The sequence below is a fragment of the Nyctereutes procyonoides genome, unplaced genomic scaffold (genome assembly GCF_905146905.1).
Source record: "Nyctereutes procyonoides isolate TBG_1078 unplaced genomic scaffold, NYPRO_anot_genome, whole genome shotgun sequence".
Lineage (NCBI taxonomy): Eukaryota > Metazoa > Chordata > Mammalia > Carnivora > Canidae > Nyctereutes > Nyctereutes procyonoides.
The window spans coordinates 2,008,506-2,030,613 of record NW_026575034.1 but is presented as its reverse complement, the minus strand read 5'-3'; the positions used below and the strand labels follow the sequence as shown (position 1 = coordinate 2,030,613).

The 22,108-nt window shown below is 34.0% G+C and overlaps 1 protein-coding gene and 1 non-coding gene across 2 annotated transcripts in view; one reads left to right on the top strand and one right to left on the bottom strand.

Annotated features, from left to right (window-relative positions):
• Nucleotides 1-14,215, top strand: part of METTL15 (methyltransferase like 15) — a 179,528-nt gene extending 165,313 nt beyond the window's left edge. The window contains exon 6 of the mRNA XM_055318094.1: nucleotides 10,878-14,215. Coding sequence (XP_055174069.1) covers nucleotides 10,878-11,323 — 446 coding nt within the window. The 3' untranslated portion in view covers nucleotides 11,324-14,215. The remainder of the gene's footprint in view (nucleotides 1-10,877) is intronic.
• A 5,919-nt stretch (nucleotides 14,216-20,134) lies between these two features.
• LOC129505176 (U6 spliceosomal RNA) lies at nucleotides 20,135-20,240 on the bottom strand. Its single transcript, XR_008663482.1, has one exon. It is a non-coding gene; the product is annotated as a U6 spliceosomal RNA (small nuclear RNA).
• Nucleotides 20,241-22,108: the final 1,868 nt, after the last annotated feature.

Below are 22,108 nucleotides of genomic sequence, written 5' to 3'. Positions count from 1 at the left end.
GTCTTGAGGCCTACATGCCACTTTGTAAGCTTAGAAGTGCACCATTTGTACAAAAGGAAATTTTTATACTTCATTTTGGATACTGAGTCTTTTAATCTTTTTTTTTTTTTTTTGGAGTCTTTTAATCTGATGCTTAAATCCATTGAGTATTACTCAGATGCTTCAGGTGTTTTCAACAACCCTCTATCCCACCTACTCTCCTATTAGTCCAGGATGAAAGTAGAATTAGTTTGGTAGGATTTTCAAATTAACATCTCAAATCCCCTCCCCACCTACTCCATTTTACAACAGAGAATAGTAAATAAATAAATGGATGAATGGCATTCATAAAGTGACTGTGCAGTTTGAACATTTATACGGACTATGTGCTCGGTGCTTCTGAACATTTTCTGTATTTGATCTTCGCATTAATCCTGTGAGAAGTGTTATCATCTCGTGTTCTAGTGGCAAAACAAACTCAGAAGTGTCATTGTCCCATATCAAACGGCTTTTGAAAAGTAAAAGATCTGATCATTGAACCTAGTTTCTCCCTTCTTTTGCCCAGCGCCATTTCTATTACACCGTGTCGTCTTAATCATTGTCACTTCTTAGGCTTTTCCATATGGATGTTTAAAGTGCCTATGTGTAAACATCATACACAAACAGCCTGATCATAACTTAGGTGAAGACTACTATTAAACTTTAACAAAGGACATGTAAAATACTAATGGAAATACTATGCTTCCTAGATAGATTGTTTGATATTATGATAATGTAAATTTTATCCATATCAGTTTAGAAATTCAGCGCAATTTTAATCAAAATGTTTTTATGTACTTTATTGATTATTTCTAAATTTAATTTGGAATAATAACTGCATGAGGATACCCAAATAAGGAAAGATCATGGTTGAGGGTAGGGGAGTTTGTCCCACTTGATAGCAAAACATACTGGGAAAGAAAACAACAATAGTAATTTGGAATTTGGCAGAAAAATAGAGAAATACATCAATGGGACACAATTGAGAATCCAGAAGATCTAATTGTATATAAAAATGTAGTATATGATTAAAGTGGTACTTCAAATAAGTAAGGAAATACTGTACAACTTAAAGGACAATTGGCTATGTAATTTTCAAAAAATGAAGTTAGATCCCTGCCTCATAACATACTAAAAATAAATTTTCTGAACTAGAAATATGCCAGAAAATGTAGAGTTGATTATAACTACAGAATGTTGGAGTGAGGAGAGCTTTCCTAAACTTGATAAAATCTATAAGGTATGGGGAAAAAATCTATATACTCTTTTAATTTCTGTATGGCAGAAAAACTCCACAAAGTAAAAAGACAGTCACAATCCCCGAAAAATATCTGCAACTGTATCTGAGAGAAAATGGTTAATATCTTTATTTTATAAATAGCTCTTAAATCAATAAAGAAAAACATCAGATAAGAACATGGACAAAGGGTTTGCTCAGTCAATTCATAGCTGTAATCAAATGGCCATTAGATTTGAAAGGATGCCCCATCCTACTAGTTGCCAAAGAAATGCAAATAAATAACTGAAAAACTATATCAGGCTCACTATATTAGGCTAGTTAAGGTTAAAAAAAAAAAAAAAAAGAACTAGTTTTAGTACCAGTGTAGATGTAAGGAGATGGGCTTTCTCATGTACTATTGATGGAAATAAATTGGTACAACCTATTGAGAGAGTAAATTTAGAAATATCGATCCAAATTTAAATGGACGCAAAAAGTCTTTGACCTAAAAACTCTAATCGTATAGATTTCATAGGCTCGAATAGTTACAAATTCTTTTCCCACAGTGTGGCCCTCCTTTTATTCTGTAGAGCTTTTCTACCATGCAGAAATTTAAAATGTGTAATTCACATGTTTATTGCAGCATTTTTGTGTTAGCAAAAATAGAGAACATCCTAAATGCTACTGCTGTGATGGCAACATGAGCTCCAGCAGAGTAGAGACTGTCTCTATCTTAATAAACTGCATTTCACACCACAAACATCTGTTAATGAACAAACAAAATGAATTATAATGCATCCATACAACTGAAATTTTTAAGTAAATAAAGCAAGTTGCAAATTATTGTGCAGATCATTCCCTCCTAACAAATAAATGCACAGGTGCATTGTATACAAAATATCATGTATGTTTATCAAGAAGAAAGTTATAAAGTCTACCTTTTGGTTACTCTTGAGGTGAGATTTAAAGGAGTAATGACATTAATGTTTTACTACATATGTAACTGATGATATTTCCTTTTGCTTTTTTTTTTTAAACAATGACTAGATTTGTTTGTACTGGTTAAGTACATTCTTTAAATCCACCAACTCGTTGTGGTGCAAAAGATTTATGGCAGTGAGCAAACAGTTCTCTGTTTTCACTGAATTCATCATGTTACAGTAGAAGAAGACAGGGGGTAAACAAGTAAATATTTGTCCCTTATAAAGTATCATGAAAAAAATTAAACAGTGTAAGGGGAATTTAGGGACAGGATGCTGCTCTTCATACCTGTAGTCAAGGGCAACCTTTCTGATTCTGTGATGTTTAAGAAGATACCTGAGTAAAGTAGGGTATAAGCCATCCAGGTCTAAGAAGGCAGATTTCCTAGATACAGGCCAAGGGACCTAGGCGGGACCATGCCATGGTTCAGGTAAGAGTACAGAGCTCAGGGTCAGGAAGGTGAGGTCAGAGCAATAGGAGCGGTAGGAAGCAATGATTGCATATGATACAGAGACATTTGGCCAAGGTGAGAACTTCAGTTTCTATTACATATTACAGGAAGACACTGGAGATGTTAAACTGTGTAATCACAGGATCTAATTTTTATATGAAAAGGATTGGTCTGGTGGTTGTGTGGAAAGATGATGATGGCTTGAATTAGGTGATAGCAGTGGAATTGGTGAGAAATGATGGGGTTCTGGATATGGAGCCATCCAAAAATCGCTGATAAAAAGAGTAGGAATATGGGACTGTCAGGAACTTTAAAAATCCTGCAACAACAAACCTAATTCGGAATGTGAGAATGCAATGCCTCTAATGAGGCAGGACCATAAACAGTTTTCTTGAACAGCTAGGGTCAATCTCTGTGTTGGGAATTTTCCCAACATTATTGTGAGATATAACCAAATAATGTAAAATTGAATTGAAATTACAACTTGTTACCCCATGGTGGATTTAAAGAACATTTACTTTTAACTATACTTTTTTAAAAATGTACTTAACTTGAAAACGTCTTGCTATTAAATGTATGTTAGCCTTTAATTCTTTTTTGGACTCAGTTTTACTGACATAATTTTGCTATTATAAAGTATTAAGGATAAAAAAATTCCTCAAAACAGGGAGAAAAGAGTATTAGGAGGACAACAGTTCTGCTGTTTTGAAGAGTTGGGAAAACTCGCGGTTTAGGGTTTCATAGGTGTTAACTGAAATAAAAGCTTAAATCTTAAGTAAATCACAGTAAATCTCAACAATATTGTGCACTAATCTGTGGGGGAAAAAAGTGAGCTGAAACCACGGAAGGTCTTGATGACCATCACATTCTCATGTCTCACTTTATTCTGTAAAAGAAATATGCAAAAAAAGTTCACCTTGCACATTGGCTCATTTCAGTTAATAAAGGCTTGCAAGTTTGCACTTCCTGAAGTTAAAATTATTTGCAGGTGCTCTGTTGCATGTGCAAATAATTGATTCATTAAGGACATTCCCAGCTTTTATCAAATATCATTAAATACATGGAAATAGTTATATTGAGATAATGAAATTGCTAGCAAATTTGAGAGTTCATATGCCCCATTAAAATCATAATTTGGTACCCACATTCACATTTGGCCAAAAAGTAGGTCATTTCATGACATTAATTGAAAATTCAGTTCATGATGTTTTCTGTGAATAAATACATGCTGATCATTTAGCTATTCATTGGTGCGACTGAATATTACACTCTTTATATATCCATCTAATGATGTGACTGAAACTGTTTGTAATAATGATCCTGGATTTTCATTCACTTATCCATTTATTTTTGTCCATTCATTATCTATTTATTATCTTTTCAACAAACATTTACAGAATGTTTACTATCGTAGTTCTTAATCTGAGCTGCAATCAAAATCCTCTGTGAAGCTTTTTAGGAGTAGTGATTACTGTGTAATAAACCCCTGAAACTGATTCCATAGGTCTGGACTGGGGCCAGGCATCTTTATTTTTTTCAAAGGCTCCACAGGTGACTGATACACAGTCAAGGTAGAGAGCCACAAGCTTCTCTGAAGAGTGAATGTGAACTAGCGCCTACTCACAAGTCAAGGTACTGAGACAGAGAAGTAAAATTCTAGTAGAGTGCGACAGGCGCACACCTCTTTGCACTTAGGACTCGTAGACACTGGCTGAGTGTTAACTAAGTCCATTGATAGAAAATACAAAGAGGAGATTTTCTCTAAGCACCAAATCAAGTGAGTCCATATTTCCGGTCTGACCCACTACTGGATGCCTTAATCAGGTGAATTGGCCGTACAACTTCTGTGACTAACGTCAGGAAATGGAAGAGTAGAGAGGATCGGTTTCTCTCTCTGATAACAGGTTATGGGATATGAGAAGGGGTGAAGGAAGGAAGAAGGATTGCACAACAGTGAGCTCCTCAAGGTCAAGGACCAGTTCTCAATATTTTTCTTCCTTTGGCCTAATTTCAGGTCCCATAGTTGTTCTCACATAGTCCCTGCTTACCTACGAGAACTCTGCCTCTTGCTCTCTGACCAGTGACTTACTCAAACAAACCCATTTTTGCTACCTGATAGGCACAGGACATTTATGGATTGTCTTAAAACTTTCTAATTCAGACAAAAATACCTTGCTTAATCCTTGACAGTAGGATTGTCTTTTCTTGTCTTGTCTCTCTGTACCATGTTTTGTTTCTACTATTTTAATTTCCATTCCCATATGCTCTTTGAATTATTTTGTTTTTTTTTCTTCTTCGTCATTTTATAAGATCTGCATTGTCAACCTTTCTTCCTATAAACTACAGAAACAAAAACGCCAGTTTTTGTTGGAAGGGTATCCCTGGCAATTGAACTAATCTAGACTAAATAAGGCAGGGTGTGTACTCTTGATCCCCAGAGCAGCACCAGAAAGCTCCACAGAACACATTGCCCATCACAGTCCTTTATCATCTTCTGGCCCATCAAGACGGGACTTGAGAGGAGCTGGCAGGACCACACCTGGAGATCCTGTCTGGGAAACCCATTGCACGTAAACAAAAATTAAAAACAAAAAACAAACAGAAGAAAAACTTTTCATGGTTTAGAGCTATCCTATTACCTTTAAGACCATTCCTAAATAAAATGGAAGCTCTTATTTTCTTTTTCCATTATATGACACTGGCAAGGCCTACGTAGACCTTATAAAGAAAAAATTGTCAAAAATTGATCGCAGTAGTGTTAATTTTTCAGCTTCAGATTCATATGCAGTGTGGATATAAAGTGAATATTAATTATATAAACATGAAGTTGCATAATATAAAATATGAATAAATTCTCGCTTTCTGTGAAATACTTTGAAATAAAAACAGATCCTTTCAGTTAAAGGAGCTAGTCAGGAATCTCATAGTTTTCACAGCGAGCTGGGTGAATGAATTATAAACTATAATTCTACCGCAGGAAGGTGTATGTTAGCTGGTGAAGGGAAATGCCTACCAAGTTTTGTGATGTCAAATGAACCAAAGCTGTTGTTTATGTTAGAATTTACATGGTGATCTCAGATATTATTTTGTTATCTTAACATTTTCTATTTTGATTACTTTTTGAAAATATGCTCATTGACAATATCAAGCAAATATGATTAAGCTCTCTGCCTTTCTGTTATTTTATCAAATTAGTTAATATGCAGTCAGGTATGGCCAATTCAGTGCTGTTAATAACCACATCCTCAAATGTGTATCTTGGAAATGTGATAAGATGCCAAGAAAGCTAAGCAATTACCATGTTGAGCCATCCATTGAATCTCTACAAAATATTAGAGACAATAGTATCAAACAAAGTTTTAAAGCATTAAAGCAAAAACCTGCTACATTATTTGTTGCTTCACATGCTCCATAGATGTTTACATCCTATTTTACATCAAAATACATGTAAATTAAAATGCATTTTATAATTCATTTTTTTCTTTGAGAAAATTAGTGTTGAATTATGCAAGGTTTGAAACATGCAATATACTCTTCCTGAAGCAGCCTCTAAATCCAAGCTCTAAAATATGAAGCATTGATATTTTTCAGATTTTAAAATGTTTTAAAACACATTTCCCAGTGACCAGAACTCTTTCTGTGGGAAATGGGGAGATTGAATAAAAAATAAAAAAGGTTGACGTCCCTCTTTAGCTTTGGCTTTGATGTTTTGTTTCTGCTTGTTGGTCCCTAACGTCTAACATCTTCTAGCCTTTCAGCCAATCAGCTTTTGTGGATGAAAGAGTGAACCCATACCATGGATTTGGTTAACTTCAGACAGCCAGGTTCTCAGCTCCCTTGTACAAACAAGATACTGTTTCCTTCATTCTCTGACCCAGTTTCCAAGAAGATGAATCAAGTGTATCTCAATGTACTACTGGACCTACAGGTTACTAAAATGTGAAGTAAGGTAGCAGCTATGTATAATATGCTTTTCTGTAAGAAGCATGCCAGAGACTCAAGTGCCAGGATTAGAGCCTACTTTCCAGATCTTCATCCAGATAGAATTTGGACCACAAGGATTACATCTCTGTGGGATGATATTCTCTAGGAACAAAAATTTTAAGACACGATTAATCAAATTTTAAAAATTAAATAGAAAATTCCTGTATACATTCATTGAACATTATACTTTAATATCATATTTATATGCCAATGGAGTAAGTCTAAGGAAAATGATATTTATTGATTTATTTAAAAATCAACATTTTTTTATCCTTATTCTTGAAAACTAGATAGAGCTTGTCTGTTTTGATGTACATACTTTAAAATGTAGATAGTATCATACATGCATCATTTTGTAATTTTCTTATTTATGTATTCTAGATATATTAATCTCTTAAAAGATACATGATTTGCAATTTTTTCTCCATTTTTTCAGTTGTCTTTTCACTTTCTTGATGATGTCCTTTGAAGAACAAAATTAATTTTGATAAAGTACCATTTTCTTTTGTTGTGACTTGGGTGTCATATCTAAGAAATTTTTTGCCAAATTCAAAGTCATTAATATTTATCCCTGTGTTTTCTTCCAAGAATTTTACAGCTTTTGCTCTTACATTTATGTCTTTGATCCATTTTGAGTTAATTTTTCTATATGATTTAAGGATCCAACTCTATTTTTTAGTATATGACTATGTAGTTGTCCTAACACTATTCATTCAATTGACCATTCTTTCCCTATTGAGTAGCTTTGACATTCTTGTCAAAATCAGTTGCTCAAAGATATGTGGGTTTATTTCTGGGATTTCAGTTATATTCCATTGATCTCTATGTCCATTGTTGTTACCAGCACCACACTGTCTCAATTACCATTGCTTTTTAGAAAATTTTGAAATCCCTAGTATTGTAGGGATTCTAGGTGAATCTAAGGAATTCCCCTTTTTAAAATTGTGTGTTTTTTTTTTTAAATATTAACATGATCTCTCTTTTTTATGCTCGAGTCCTCTTTTTTCATTCTCTTCTCCCAACCCCAAGCCCAGGATCATTATGGCTGTTCTGGGTCTCTTACAATTCTATGTGAATTTTAGAATTAGCTTTTCAATTTGTATAAAAAAGTCAGCTGGGATCTGATAGAGATTGCATTGAATCTTAAACCAATTTGGAGGAGTATTACTATCTTAAACAATTTTTTAAAAATTTGTAGCTTCCCTAGAGTAAATTTTACATTTCTTTTTTCTAACTCTGCTGCTATGTATTTGATTCTTTTTGATGCCATTGCAAATGGAATTTTTTAAATTACATTTTTAGATTGTTCATTATTAAGTATAGAAACACGACTTTTGCATGTTAATTTTATATACTGCTGCTTTGCTGAATCCATTTGTTAGCTTTCATAAGGTTTGTGTGTGTGTTTGTATATGTGTAATCTTTAGTGTTTTCTACATATAAGATCCTGTCCTCTGTAAAAAGAGATAATTTTACTATTTCTTTTCCAATTTGGATGCCTTTTATTTCTTTTTCTTGTCTGATTGCTCTGATTAGAACTTTCAGGACTATGTTGAGTAGAAGTGGTGAAAATGGGTATTCTTGTCTTGTTCATGATCTTTGAGGGAAAACTTTGAGTCTGCCATCATTAAGTATAATGTTAGCTTTGGGTTCTCATATATGGGCTTCATTATGTTGAAGTACTTTCCCTCTATTCCTAGTTCTTGAGTGTTTTTATCATTAAAGGGTGTTGAGTTTTTTCAAATGCTTTTTCTGCATCAATTGAAATAATCATGTGTGGTTTTTTTCTTCATTTTGTCGATACGATGTATGACATTGGTCAATTTTCATTTGTTGAACCATCCTTGGTCATGACCATCTTCTTGGTCATATGTATAATACTTTTGATATGCTGCTGAATTGAGTTTGCTAGTATTTTGTTGAGGATTTAAAAGAGAGATACTGATCTGTAATTTTTTGTGGTGCCTTTGGTTTTAGTTTCATAGTAATACTTGCCTCATAAAGTAATTTGAGAAGTATTCTGTTTCCTTTAACTTTTTTGGAAGCATTTGTGAAGTAATGTTTTTAATTATTTGAATATTTGTCAGAATTCAGGAGAGAGGCCATCCTGGCCTGTTCTTTTCTTTGTGTGTTGCTTTTGATTACTGATTTAATCCTTTCACTTGTAATAATTCTGTTCAGATTATCTGTTTCTTTTTGGGTCAGTCTTGCAGTTCTAATGAATGTGTAGTGGTTCACTGTGGTTTTAGTTTGCATTTTTTAAAATTTCATTTATTTATTCATGAGAGACACAGAGAGAGAGAGAGGTAGAGACACGGGCAGAGGGAGAAGCAGGCTCCATGCAGGGAGCCCAACGTGGGACTCGATCCCGGGACTCCAGGAACACGACCCAGGCTGAAGGTGGTACTAAACTACTGAGCCACCAGGGCTGCCCTTTAGTTTGCATTTTTATGCCTAATAATGTTGAATGTCTTTACCTGTGTTTATTGACTATATATCTTTTGTGAAATGTTTGTTCAAATTTTTGAACATAGTTGGTTTGGCTTATTATTGTTAAGTTGTGAGATATAACTTACATGTTCTGGATTAGAGTTTTGTCAGATATGTATTTTATCTTTAGTGTTTACTCTTAGGTCTGTGTTCCATATTTGTATTGATTTTTGTGTACAATGTGCAGTAAGAGTTGAAGCTCATCTTTAATTATAATCACTTTCATTAAAAATCTGTTCTTTCTCCATTGAACTAACTTGACAACTTGGTGAAAAAACAATTGTTTTATAAATGTCTTTCATGGAGATATCTAAGTTTTGAGAACTATGTTACTTGGTGCATATGCATTTATAGTTGTATCTTCCTGCAATATCGACCTTTTTTCAATAAGAAATGTTCCTCTTTGGGTCTAGGAATTCTCCTTTTTAAAAGTTTTTCTAATATTAATATGATCTCTCATTTTTATGTTTCTGTCTTCATGGCCTATCTTTTCACAGCCTTTTGCTTACTCTTTTTTATTTGTATTTTTATATTGAACATATATTTCTGTAGACAATGTATACTTATGCTTATTTTTCAGTGAGATAACCTCTGCATTTATATTGGAGTATTTAGAACATTTATACTTAATGTAATTATCAATATATTTGGTTTTATTGTCTGCTATTTTACTATTCCTCTTCTGTTTGTCTCATTTTTAGAGACCTCTTCTACCTTTTATGCTATGCAATAATTTTTTGTAAACTGTTTTTATGCTCTATTATCTTATTAGCTTTATTTCTTTGCATTATTTTTATTGGTTGCTTTAGGGATCACAATATGCAACTTTAACTACCAGTAAATCAAATGAACCTTGCCAAAGTATCCATTTATCCATTCTAATTCTTTGTACATATCTATACTTATATTATGTATATAAATGTAAAAAAAAATTCACTTAAAGAATCCTGTCTTTTAAAGAAATTTAGAGAACTCATATATATATATATATAGACATATAGGTATCTATATAGATATATCTATAATTTCTTTTTTCTGTATATGCAATTTATCATCTGGTATCATTTTATTTCATCATGATTTTCTCTAGCACTTCTTGAATGCAGATATATTAGCAATGAATTCTCTAATATTTTTATTTATTTGAAAATGTTGTTGAACCTTTAATTCTGAAAAATTGTTTTAGATAGCCTTTTGGAAGACAAATTTCTTTCCTCAACAATTTGAATGTTATTCTAGTATCTTATAGCTTCCATTGTCCTAATGAGAAAATAACTATTAATCATATTTTTGTTCTCTTTTATGTAATATATTTCTTTATTGTATTTAAGATTTCTCTGATTAACTTGTAGTAGTTTATGATGTACCTACATGTAGTTTTCTTCTGTTTATTCTATTTGTGGTTCACTGAACTTCTTGTATCAGTGAGTTAGTATTTTTCACCTAAGCTGGGAAGTTTTTTTAAGTCACTATTTCTCCAAATATTTGTCTGCCTTTTTCTCTACTCCTTGTTTGACTCTGGTTACTCTTATGAGTCATAAAAGCTGTTTCTGACACAATAGTTTAAATCTTGATAGAATGCTTGGAAATAAAACAGAAGTATAGATGAAATGCCACAATTTTATAATGAAACCTAGTTCCTTAAATATTTGCACACACAACCCAGTAGATCTACAATGGAAAATACTAATATTTCCTGTCCTCTTTTCCTGTTTTTACAAAACTTACTCATAGGTGCATTTCCTCCCTCTGCTGTTTTTGCACGGAAAGACTTGCTACAACGATCTACCCATATTGCTACCAAGACTTTCCAAGCTCTTCGAATATTTGTGAACAATGAGCTCAATGAACTTTACACAGGATTGAAGACAGCTCAAAAGTTCCTGAGACCTGGTGGCCGTCTTGTTGCACTCTCCTTCCATTCATTAGAGGATCGCATTGTCAAACGATTCTTGCTTGGGATAAGCATGACAGAAAGGTTTAATCTTAGTGCTAGACAGAAGGTGATACAAGCATTACAGTTGGGTTCAGGTCGTGAAAACATGGAAGGAGCCTCTATAAGCAAGGCCCCTTTAATGTGGGAATTAATACACAAGAAAGTACTTACCCCAGATGATCAGGAGGTACAAGAAAACCCCAGAGCTCGTTCAGCCAAGCTCAGAGCAGCCATCAAATTATGAGAAAGTTTTCATCATTTGATCCTTTAAGTCCCCCCCCCAGTTTCTCTTCTTTTGTTGTGATATTACTGAACAACTTAATGTAAGAAAGTATGAGAATTTATATCTATATTAAGAGATATACTATATATGTGTGGAAATTAAGGATATTTACCATTTTTTTCCTTAGAAAGAAAATGTCAGAAATATTAGCATGACACAGAAAGTTCAACTCAAGGAGCAGCAGCATCTCAAAACTGGAAAAATGTGTTTATCTGAGCATTATATTTAATTATGAAATACAGTCCTTTCTCTAAGCTCAGGAAATTTTTTAAAATGAAGAATACTGTGAATATCTAAATATGTAAATTCAAGCTGTCGAAAGAGAGAAGTTATAATTGTATCTGCATGCTCTAGATTCTGAATTTAGATATTCACATTTGCAACAGACTTTCTGTGGGTCAAATAATTAGTAATGATCATGGAAGAAATTTTAATTTTTATTTAGAAATAATTAAGTAGTATTATAGTCCTCTCAAATATAGGTATTATGCAAATTTTAAATTTTAAAGTATTTTTATAATGCATCATATTGTCATTTTTGAAATTAGTGTTCATTGTTTTAAAGGCATTTTACAGTATGAAATATACCATTTTTTCATGTATTACAAAGTAAAAATGCAGAATTACTCTAATAGCCCTCACAGAGAATATTTCATGAAACTTCTATTTGAAGTTAATTATGTTTTTTCCCAGAATGCCTTTGACACATAATAAAATATGTCATTATTTGATTCCTGCATTTTTATTTTTTTTTAAGACTTTATTTTTTCATGAGAGACACAGAGAGAGAGGCAGAGACACAGGCAGAGGGAGAAGCAGGCTCCATGCAGGAAGCCTGATGCAGGACTGGATCCCAGGACCCCGGGATCACGCCCTGAGCCAAAGGTAGACGCTCAACCCCTGGGCCGCCCAGGGATCCCTGAAACCTGCAGGATTTTAAATTGAGCTATTCGAAATAATTCAACCAAGTCTATTTGAAATAGAAATGTATATGATATATTAAGGAATATACCCCTAATGTTTTTATTACCCAATAGTAACTCTATTAGTAAAATGCTTATTTAGGAGACATTCACTTGGTAAAGGATTCTTTAACACATTAATGAGATTGATTCATGATTCACATATCAACTTTTTATATGTAAATATGCATTTCTAATTTTTTCAGTTATTCAGCAACTACTGAACTAGGCAGAGAAACAAAGGTAAATAAAATATACATACCTCACAGTACTTGTTCTATGGAGTCTGTAGTCTAGTGGAGAAGAGTGATGGTAGTTAAATAATCACAAAAATCAATACAAAATTAACAGTGGTAAAAGCTACAAAGAAGCTGTACAGGCCACTGCAAGAACATCTAATAGGGGTTTCAATTACTGAAGGAAACTGGGTCTGACATTATAATGCTGAATTATGACTTGAAGGATGAATAAGAGATATAATTAGTCAAAGGGTATGTTGGCATATTGATTAAAGGTATTTATAAATGACTGCTTTCTTAAGTAGCTATCCCTATAATCATATTTATACTATTAATATGTTTAGTAAACTATTCAAATATAGGAAAAATTTATCTTCTCAATTATGGTGACAGATTCTGAATTGGTGAGTACAAGTGAATAAAATATCAACATAAGTATGGGCAAAGGATAGGAATTAAGTAGTTGAATTCACCTTTGATTTACTTTACCTCTGTAATGCTTGACTTTAATTCTCAAGCTTATTTGACACTTTGTAGGCTTTATTCAAATCAGAGCAATTCTGCAGTGAAATTAATTTCTAATTGTGGAAAATTAGAAAATATTCTAGGGAGCAGTGTCCTCAAATTAGAGAAAAATGACTGTACATAGGCTACTCCATTGAATCTTTCCTGAAAAGAGGTTTCAGTTTTTCTTGCATATAAGTCATATTTGTGAATGAGAAAGATTCCCAAAGATACATTCCCATCCAAGTACCTGGTTAGAAAATAAGAGATCACACTCTTTTGTACAATGACCTATTTCATCTGTTATTTTTGGATCCTGTAGAGTATGGGGATTTCTTGAATGTTCTTGAATGTTAGATGGAAAGTGACTGCATTGGGTTGAATAGTGTTTTCCCCTCAAAAATTCATGTCCTTCTCAGAATGTCAGAATATGACCTTATTTGGTGATACGGTCACTGCAGATGTAAGTAGTTCAGCTGAAGTCATGCTGGAGCCGAGCAGGCCCTTAATCCAGTACGTGTGTTGTCTTATAAGAAGAGAAGATGGAGATGAAGGGCAGAATGGCACGTGGAGGTAAAAGCGGAGGTTAGAACGATTCATCCACAAGCCAGGGCACACCAGGGATTGCTGGCCCCCATTAGAAGCCAAGAGAGAAGCATGGACTAGATGCCCCCTCAGGCGTACGGCGAGCCACCAACTTTGCTGACGCCTTGACTTCCGGCCTCCAGACTGCAGAACCATGACACGATACACTCCCGTTGTTGGAAGGCACCCAGCGTGGGGTAATTTGTTACAGCAGCTCCGGGACACGGATACCATAATAGAAGAAAATCTGCACTATGCATGAAAAACATCCCTTCTTCAACAAACACAAAATTGGTTTAAAACGTGGTAGTGTGAAAATACAGGAGCTATTTTCTGTTTTAGGCTGTTAAACAATCATTCTTGCCTGCCTCTTTGTCTTTGCTGTGGGATACGTAATAAAATATATGAATGAATGAATATATGCGTTTTAAATGGTTAATGCTGGAAAATGCTTTTGTGAAGTCCAAATAATACATACAGAAAATAAACACTGATTGTTAAAAGAAATGCGCATTTCTTTTCTAATAAAATATAACGAATACAAAACAAGCAATCGTTTTGCATTTCTTATCTGTGGCTTTCTACCAATCACTTTAATAGAGCATCAGTACCATTGTGTAAGTTCTTAAGAAGTTTGAGTTCATCGCTTATTAAGAAATTAAATAATAACTGCACGCAATTTTTAGTTGATATCTATTTGGCGTATTCAATTTTGTTTTAAATATTGTATATTAGTTACTGTAGAATCTTTGGAGCTTCTAGGGTCTTTTGGAAAACATGAATTGTATCTATATATCTTTATATTTCATGTAATATATAAAATTATAGTTTATGCTCCAAGTCATTTATATTGAATTATTTATTATGTTACAACCAACAGTTTATAAGAGAATACAGTATGCCTAAGTAGGTTTTTTTATATCTCTTATAATTCCCTTGCAAGCATTTGAAAATCATAATTTTTTTACTTTTTACAATTTTTTAGAAATTGTATTTAAATTCAATTTGCCAGCATATAGTATAACGCCCCCCTCAGTGCCCGTCACCACGTCACCTTATCCCCCCACCCACCCGTCTCCCTTTCCACTACCCTGTGTTCCCAGAGTCAGGAGTCTCTCATGGTTTGTCTTCCTCTCTAATTTTTCCCACTCAGTTTCCCCCCTTCCCTTATGGTCACTTTCACTATTATATTCCATGTATGAGTGAAACCATATAATTGTCTTTCTCCGATTAACTTACTTCACTCAGCATGATACCGTCCAGTTACAAAAGCCTCCGCCCCAAGATTGCTAGAACTCATACAGCAATTCGGCAGCGTGGCAGGACACAAAATCAATGCCCAGAAGTCAGTGCCATTTCTATACACTAACAATGAGACTGAAGAAAGAGGAATTAAGGAGTCAATCCCATTTACAATTGCACCCAAAAGCATAAGACACCTAGGAATAAACCTAACCAAAGAGGTAAAGGATCTATACCCTAAAAACTACAGAACACTCCTAAAGAAATTGACGAAGATGTAAAGAGATGGAAAAATATTCCACACTCATGGATTGGAAGAATTAATATTGTGAAAATGTCCATGCTACCCAGGGCAACTTACACATTTAATGCAATCCCTTTCAAAATACCATGGACTTTCTTCAGAGAGTTGGAACAAATAATCTTAAAATTTGTGTGGAATCAGAAAAGACCACAAATAACCAGGGGAATATTGAAAAAAAAAAAAAACGTAGCTGGGGGCATCACAATGCCAGATCTCAGGTTGTACTACAAAGCTGTGACCATCAAGACAGTGTGGTACTGGCACAAAAACAGACACATAGATACAGAAATTCTTTTTTTCTGATTTATGTTTTTAAATAAGTAGAAATGATGAAGCTACACTGCAGATTTAAAATTTTTTATTTCATTTCAAATCTCTCATTCAAAAAATATGAGATAGTTCTTAATGGAACATTCAAAATGTACAACAAATAAGATATTTGTATCCACACTTTTATTTCATTTATACACACACACACATTCATTACATAGCATGTATTAAAAGTTGACTATTTGGGTGAGGAGAACTGGCTGGCTCAGTGGGAAGGGCATGCAGCTTGGGGCCATGAGTTAGAGCTCCATGTTGGGTGTAGAGATTACTTATATAAATAAGCTTTAAAAAAAAGAAAAAGCTGACTATTGGGGCACCTGGGTGACTCAGTGATTGAGCATCTGCCTTCAGCCCAGGGCGTGACTCCAGAGTCCCGGGATTGAGTCCCACATCGGGCTCCCTGCGTGGAACCTGCTTCTCCCCCTACCTGTGTCTCTGCCTCTCTCTCTGTGTGTCTCTCATGAATAAATCAATAAAATTTTTAAAAATAATAAAAATAAAAAGCTGACTATTAAGAATTCAAAATCAATTCTCACTTCTCTCCTTTTTTATAGTTTTATACTATATTATCCATTAATAAATTTAATAAATTGAAGGTGACTGACATTTTTTAACTTTTTCAATTTAAATATAGTTAACATACAATGTTATATTAGTTTCATATTTGCAACGTAGTGATTCCACAATCCTACACATTACACTATGCTCCCCGTAGTAAGCGTAGTTAGTATCTGGCACCTCACAAAACTATTATAATATTATGGACTATATTCCCTACATTGTACTTTCCATTCCTGTGACTTCTTTTATAACTAGTCTGTACCTTTTAATCCCCATTACCTATCTCACCCACCCTGTTAATCCTCTACCTTCCGGAAGTCACTCAGTTTGTTCTCTGTATTTATGATTCTGTTTCTGGGTTCGTTGGTTTGCTTTGTTTCATTTTTGGTTGTTTGGGTTTTTGATTTTTAGATCCCACATCAAAGTGAAATCATATGTTATTTGTCTTTGTCTGACTTATTTCTCTTAGCATAATACCCCCTAGCTCCAGTCAAATTGTCACAAATGACAAGATTTCATTCTTTTTTTTATTTCATTCTTTATATGGCTGAGTGATAGTCCATTTTATGCATATACCACATCTTTATCCATTACCTATCGGTGGACACTTGGGTTGCTTCCATAACTTGGCTGTTGTAAACAATGCAGTAAGCATAGAGAACACATGTCTTTTTGAGTTAGTGTTTTCATTTTGGGGGGATAAATATATACTGGTGGAATTACTGGGTTATGTGGCATTTCTATTTTAATTTTTGAGGAACCTCCAGACTGTTTTTACACCAACCAACAGTGCCTGTGGGGTTCCTTTTCTCTGCATCCTCACCAACACTTGTTATTTCTGATCTTTTTGTTTTTTGTTTTTAATTTATTTATTCATGAGAGGCACAGGGAGAGGCAGAGACACAGGCAGAGGGAGAAGCAGGCTCCATGCGGGGAGCCTGACGTGGGACTGGATCCCGGGTCTCTGGGGTCACGCCATGGGCTGAAGGCAGACGCTCAACTGCTGAGCCACCCAGGTGCCCCCGCACCTTCTTTTCTTTTCTTTTCTTTTCTTTTCTTTTCTTTTCTTTTCTTTTCTTTTCTTTTTCTTTTTTCTTTTTTCTTTTCTTTTCTTTCTTTTTTTTTCTTTCTTTCTTCTTTCTTTCTTTCTTTCTTTCTTTCTTTTTCTGGTCTTTTTGATACTAGACATTCTGACAGGTGTAAGGTAGTATCTCACTGTGATTTTGATTTCCATGTCCCTAAGCCTTAGTGATGCTGAGCATTTTTTCTTGTATATCTTCTTTGGGAAAAGGTATATTCAGGTCCTGTACCCATTTCTTAATTGAATTATTTGTTTTGGTGCTGAATTGTATAAGTTCTTTATATATTTAGGGCATTAATCTTTTATTGGTTATTCTTTTTTATTTTAAGTTCTTTATATATTTAGGGCATTAATCCTTTATTGGTTATTCTTTCTTATTTTATTTTAACTTTATAGTTTAGACTTACTTAGGGCCATTTGTACATGTTTATAGAATATTTGGTTTAACAGATGACAAGACGGCTCCTCCTCAGTGGGACCCTGGCCTAAACATATTTGCTTTACTCATAGCAAAAGGATGAAATTAAAAATAGAAGCTTTTGATTTGTTCTTGCTTTTAAACTCCCTTCACTTTCTCTGTTCACACTGATCTATGAATTTCTTATGCCAACTGAGGTGGCATTATGCTTCAAATCTACAGTAGACAAAGGAGTATGAGGCAATATTAACATGTCCTCTCATGAACTAAGCCCTACCTGTTATATTCTTTGTAGTGGATAAGAATTAACAAATTGCTTATGGTCAAAATTGTGTAATTATTTTAATTGAGCTACTTTTCTATTGAGTTCCTGTGATTGCTGTATTACTCTAATAGATTTGTGTGTGTAAGCAACATTCTATAATAGAAAGGAGTAAGCATTAAAGAATAAAAGGGAATTTTGTGAAGTGCCTCATAAATATAAATTTAGTGATAGAAATCTTGATCAGAGATATATTTTTTCTCAGAACCACAATGCCATATGTTCGATGTTGAATGAAGCATGGTTTGTAAAAATCAGCCTCATATTCTAAAGAGGCTGGATTGTATAACAAGCATAACTATTTTTATATTATTTCCTCCAATTTCATCTGTTTAGAGCTACTATTTCCAACTAATGTTTGGTAACACACAGCATGATCTGCAGGAATACTAAGAGAAAGTTTAAATATAAATTATTTTTATAAGTCTGGTTACAGCATAAATTTCCCAAAACATTAAAAAGTTCGATAGAATTAATTACTTAAGATGCAATGGTGATAGTTCATAACGCCTGTTATTTAGATGGACCTTAAAATTCTTCACAGACTTTTTGGCCTCTTACTGCTTTCTTATAGTCTACCAAAATTGCTGGACAATAAAGTAAATAAATATAATGCTCTGATAACCAAGCAGAAGGTTGTCTTTTTGGTAATGTCACATTTCCTTAAGCAATTGTTTACCTTAAATACTGAACAAGTTTTCTAACCATTAGCTCATGCCTTATTAAATATATCATTGCCCAGGCACTAAAATACGAAGGTGAAATCAAATGATAGAACATGCTCCATTTCTCATTCTTGGATAATTGCTTCTGTCTGTTAAACTCCATCTTTATGCTTTGGCCAATATACTTGTCTGCCCTGCACAGAGTGGAATTTGCATTGTTGAACAATCAAATAGTAAAATTCCTTATTCCTTCACAAGGAAAAATATTATCATCCAACTCTTACAGGTGCTAACTTGAGGAGGGGCCTATATAGAATTGTAAATTACACTTATTGGCTTTGGACTCAGAAAAATAATTTTGAATTCCAGGTCTGCATATATTAGCTGAATACATGAACTTGGGCATACTCTTTAAATCTCTTGAGTCCTCATTTATTTCACTTCCAGATGAGAATAGTATTGGTACTTTCTCATCAGGTTGCTATGAATCAAATAGAAAATACTCAATAAATATTTATGAGTTAACTGAAAGTTATAATTACCAAAATGTAACTCACATTCCTGGACATCATGATTAAAGATATGCATGCTTTACTCTTGGTAATTTTAAGTTCAGCCTCTGCTGCTAGCAGTTGTGACTTGGGTTATAGTCAGCTTTGTTATTTGGAAACGTTATCCCCATTTATTATTTATTTAATACCCCCAGTGTTTGCAATATATTGACAGAGCATATAAAACGCAGTCATTGCTCTTATGGAGTTTCCATTTATAAGAAAATGCAATGGGAAAGAAAAAAAAAAGTTGTTATTTTGCCTTCATTTAGGTTGGATGAAGTATCCTCCTACACTTCCATGTCAGTAAGTAGCCAACCTACGTGATCCTTATATTAAGATTCTTCAAAATACATTTGGGGATGGGGCAAGGGGAAATGAGTACTTCATGAAGTAAGAGATAGAAGATTGCTATAGGAGTATACAAAAGTTTCTTCTGCACTTTAAAGCCAATGAGAAGAACTAAAAGCGTGTGTTGCAGATGTTAAAGGGAAAATAACTAGTGAAAGGTAAGGGGACTGTTTACACTTAGAATGAGTTGATGACCTTTTTTATAGCACCATGGAAACAGATACTACAAAACTGAACCCATGTAGTTCCCACCTCCTTATCTTTATTTCAGCATCTATAAATCTTGTCCTTTATCTCTCTTTTGTACTCCTATATCTCAGTGGAGAGATTAACTTTGCTCCTTTTCTGTTTTCTCTGGGACTTAGTTCAATTAATTTTGTTTGCCCCTCCAGTCTTTAATCTGTTCTCCGCTGGTATCTTTCCTATAGTCTACAAACATACTCAAAATTGCCCTACGCTAAAAGCAAACAAGGAACAAAATCTCTCCTTGACTCTGTTTTCCTTACCAAAATACCACACACATCATTTTGTTTTCTGTCATAACTTGCCTTCTTAAAGTCTACACTACCTCCAACTCCTCACCTGTCTTTCAATTATCTAATGCAGCATATTGTCCATAGAAACTGTTCAGTTAAGGATTACTGTTGGTCTCATTTTTTTTTAATGTAACATTTCACAAATTTGCATGTTATCCTTAGCCCAGGAGCCATGCTAATCTCATCTATCATTTGAATTTCAGTGTATGTGCTGCTGAACTACGCACAATGGTGACCTCTTAATTACCAGACCCAATATTTTTCCCTCTTGACTTACTTTCTCTCTACAGTGTTTGATAATATTGATCTATCCTTCCATAAAAACCTGTTCTCCATTGCAGTCTCTAAAACCACTCCTTCTATAGCTTTATTTCTCTCACACTCTGATTCCTTCACTAGATTCTCTTCCTCTGTCCCATTAAGCCAGACCATATCTCATGTGATTTGTTCTCATGGTGTAGGTAGTCTGAATGAAAGACTACATTTAGCAAAGGCAGTACTATGAAATCACCCTGTGATCATTTCTGGAGCATTTCTGAGGGATGAGTGTCTTGCCAATATAACAACAATATATAATAGTGGAAGGAATAGATTGGAATCTTTCTGGATGTTAAACTTGACATCAAATTAAAGTATATAATAAGCAGGACTTCAGCTTTGGTAATGTTAGACAATAACTTGAACTAACTATCCTACTAAGAACCATTAGACAATTTAGAGAAAAAAAAAAGCTTTGTTTTTGTATTAAATCAGATGCCTATTTGAAAACATTAGAAAGCTAGTAAGGTAGTAAAAAGTATTTGGGAGAAGAAGGAAACCCAAAGAACTAGCATTTGTGATTGCCAGTTGCCAATTCCAAAAGAGGCAGCCAAAAAAGAGAACAGAACTTGTGACAATTTTACTGCAGAGTACAGGTGAACTCAAAGCCAACTGGATCTTGAAAGAACTGAAACTCAGTTTCGAATCATCTTAGTCCTTGAAACTGGATTAAATAGATTCTAGAGTCCCTAAGCTTGACCAAAGCAATTTTAAATACTCTCTTAGGGAAAAAAAAATCTTGCACACAAATAATTTCTATAATTTTTCATGTTTAGTATCAATTCCTGAACCAGAAAATAACCAGTCATGAAAAGACAAGGCATGGTTTTTAAGAGGGATAAAAATACAGATAATTTAAAAATATTCATGGTGTATGCAGACAAATGCTATAAATATGTTCAAGGAAATAAAAAAATAACTGAAAATATACAACTGAAAGATGTAGTTCTCAAACTTAAGAATTCAGTGGATTAATTAAAGAGCAAATTATGCCCAACTAAAGATAAATCATGAACTGGAAGATAGTTTAGAAGGAAATACCCAGAATAATGCATGGGGAGACAAAAGACAGAAAACATAAAAACTATAAGTGACATAGGAGTTATAATAAAGGTCTAGTTCATGTATAATTGGAACCCCAAAAGGAGAAAAGAAGACAAAAAAAGGAGCAGAAGTCATTTGAAGAGAGAATGGCTGAGAATTTTTCCAAAACTGATGAAAGACATTAAGCTACAGATTCAATAGGCCTCAAAACTTCCTAGAAACAGCATTTTAAAACCTGTTGGGAACCAGGATCAAAGGCAGCAGGCTTTCTCTAGGAATATGGTTCACGTGAGCTATTCTTGGAGAAGAACTATTTGACGATGAAATAAAGCAAACTAAGATATGAAAAACAAAAACAAAAAGTCAATAAGGAAGAAGTTTGGTGAAGGATACTGTGCTAAGCTTGGCTAAGCTTCCTTGTATCCATGTCAATACAGATCTAAGAGTAAACAACCAGGGAATATGGCTACAGAACAGAATACAAGCTTAAGTCTTGAAAATGTAAAATTAACAGAACTTAACCAAAATTATGAGGTTAAGAGGTCAAGATATAGGGAAGTATAAGTGCACCAATTTCTTTATTTTTAGAGCAAGGAGTCAATACTGTTCAAAATTTGAAACATAGTTTCTTTTACAAACACTCCAACCTCAAAGGGCATCTGGGTGGCTCAGTCAGTTAAGCCTCTGATTTGGCTCCAATCATGATCTCAAGGTCCTGGGGTCAGGCTTCCTC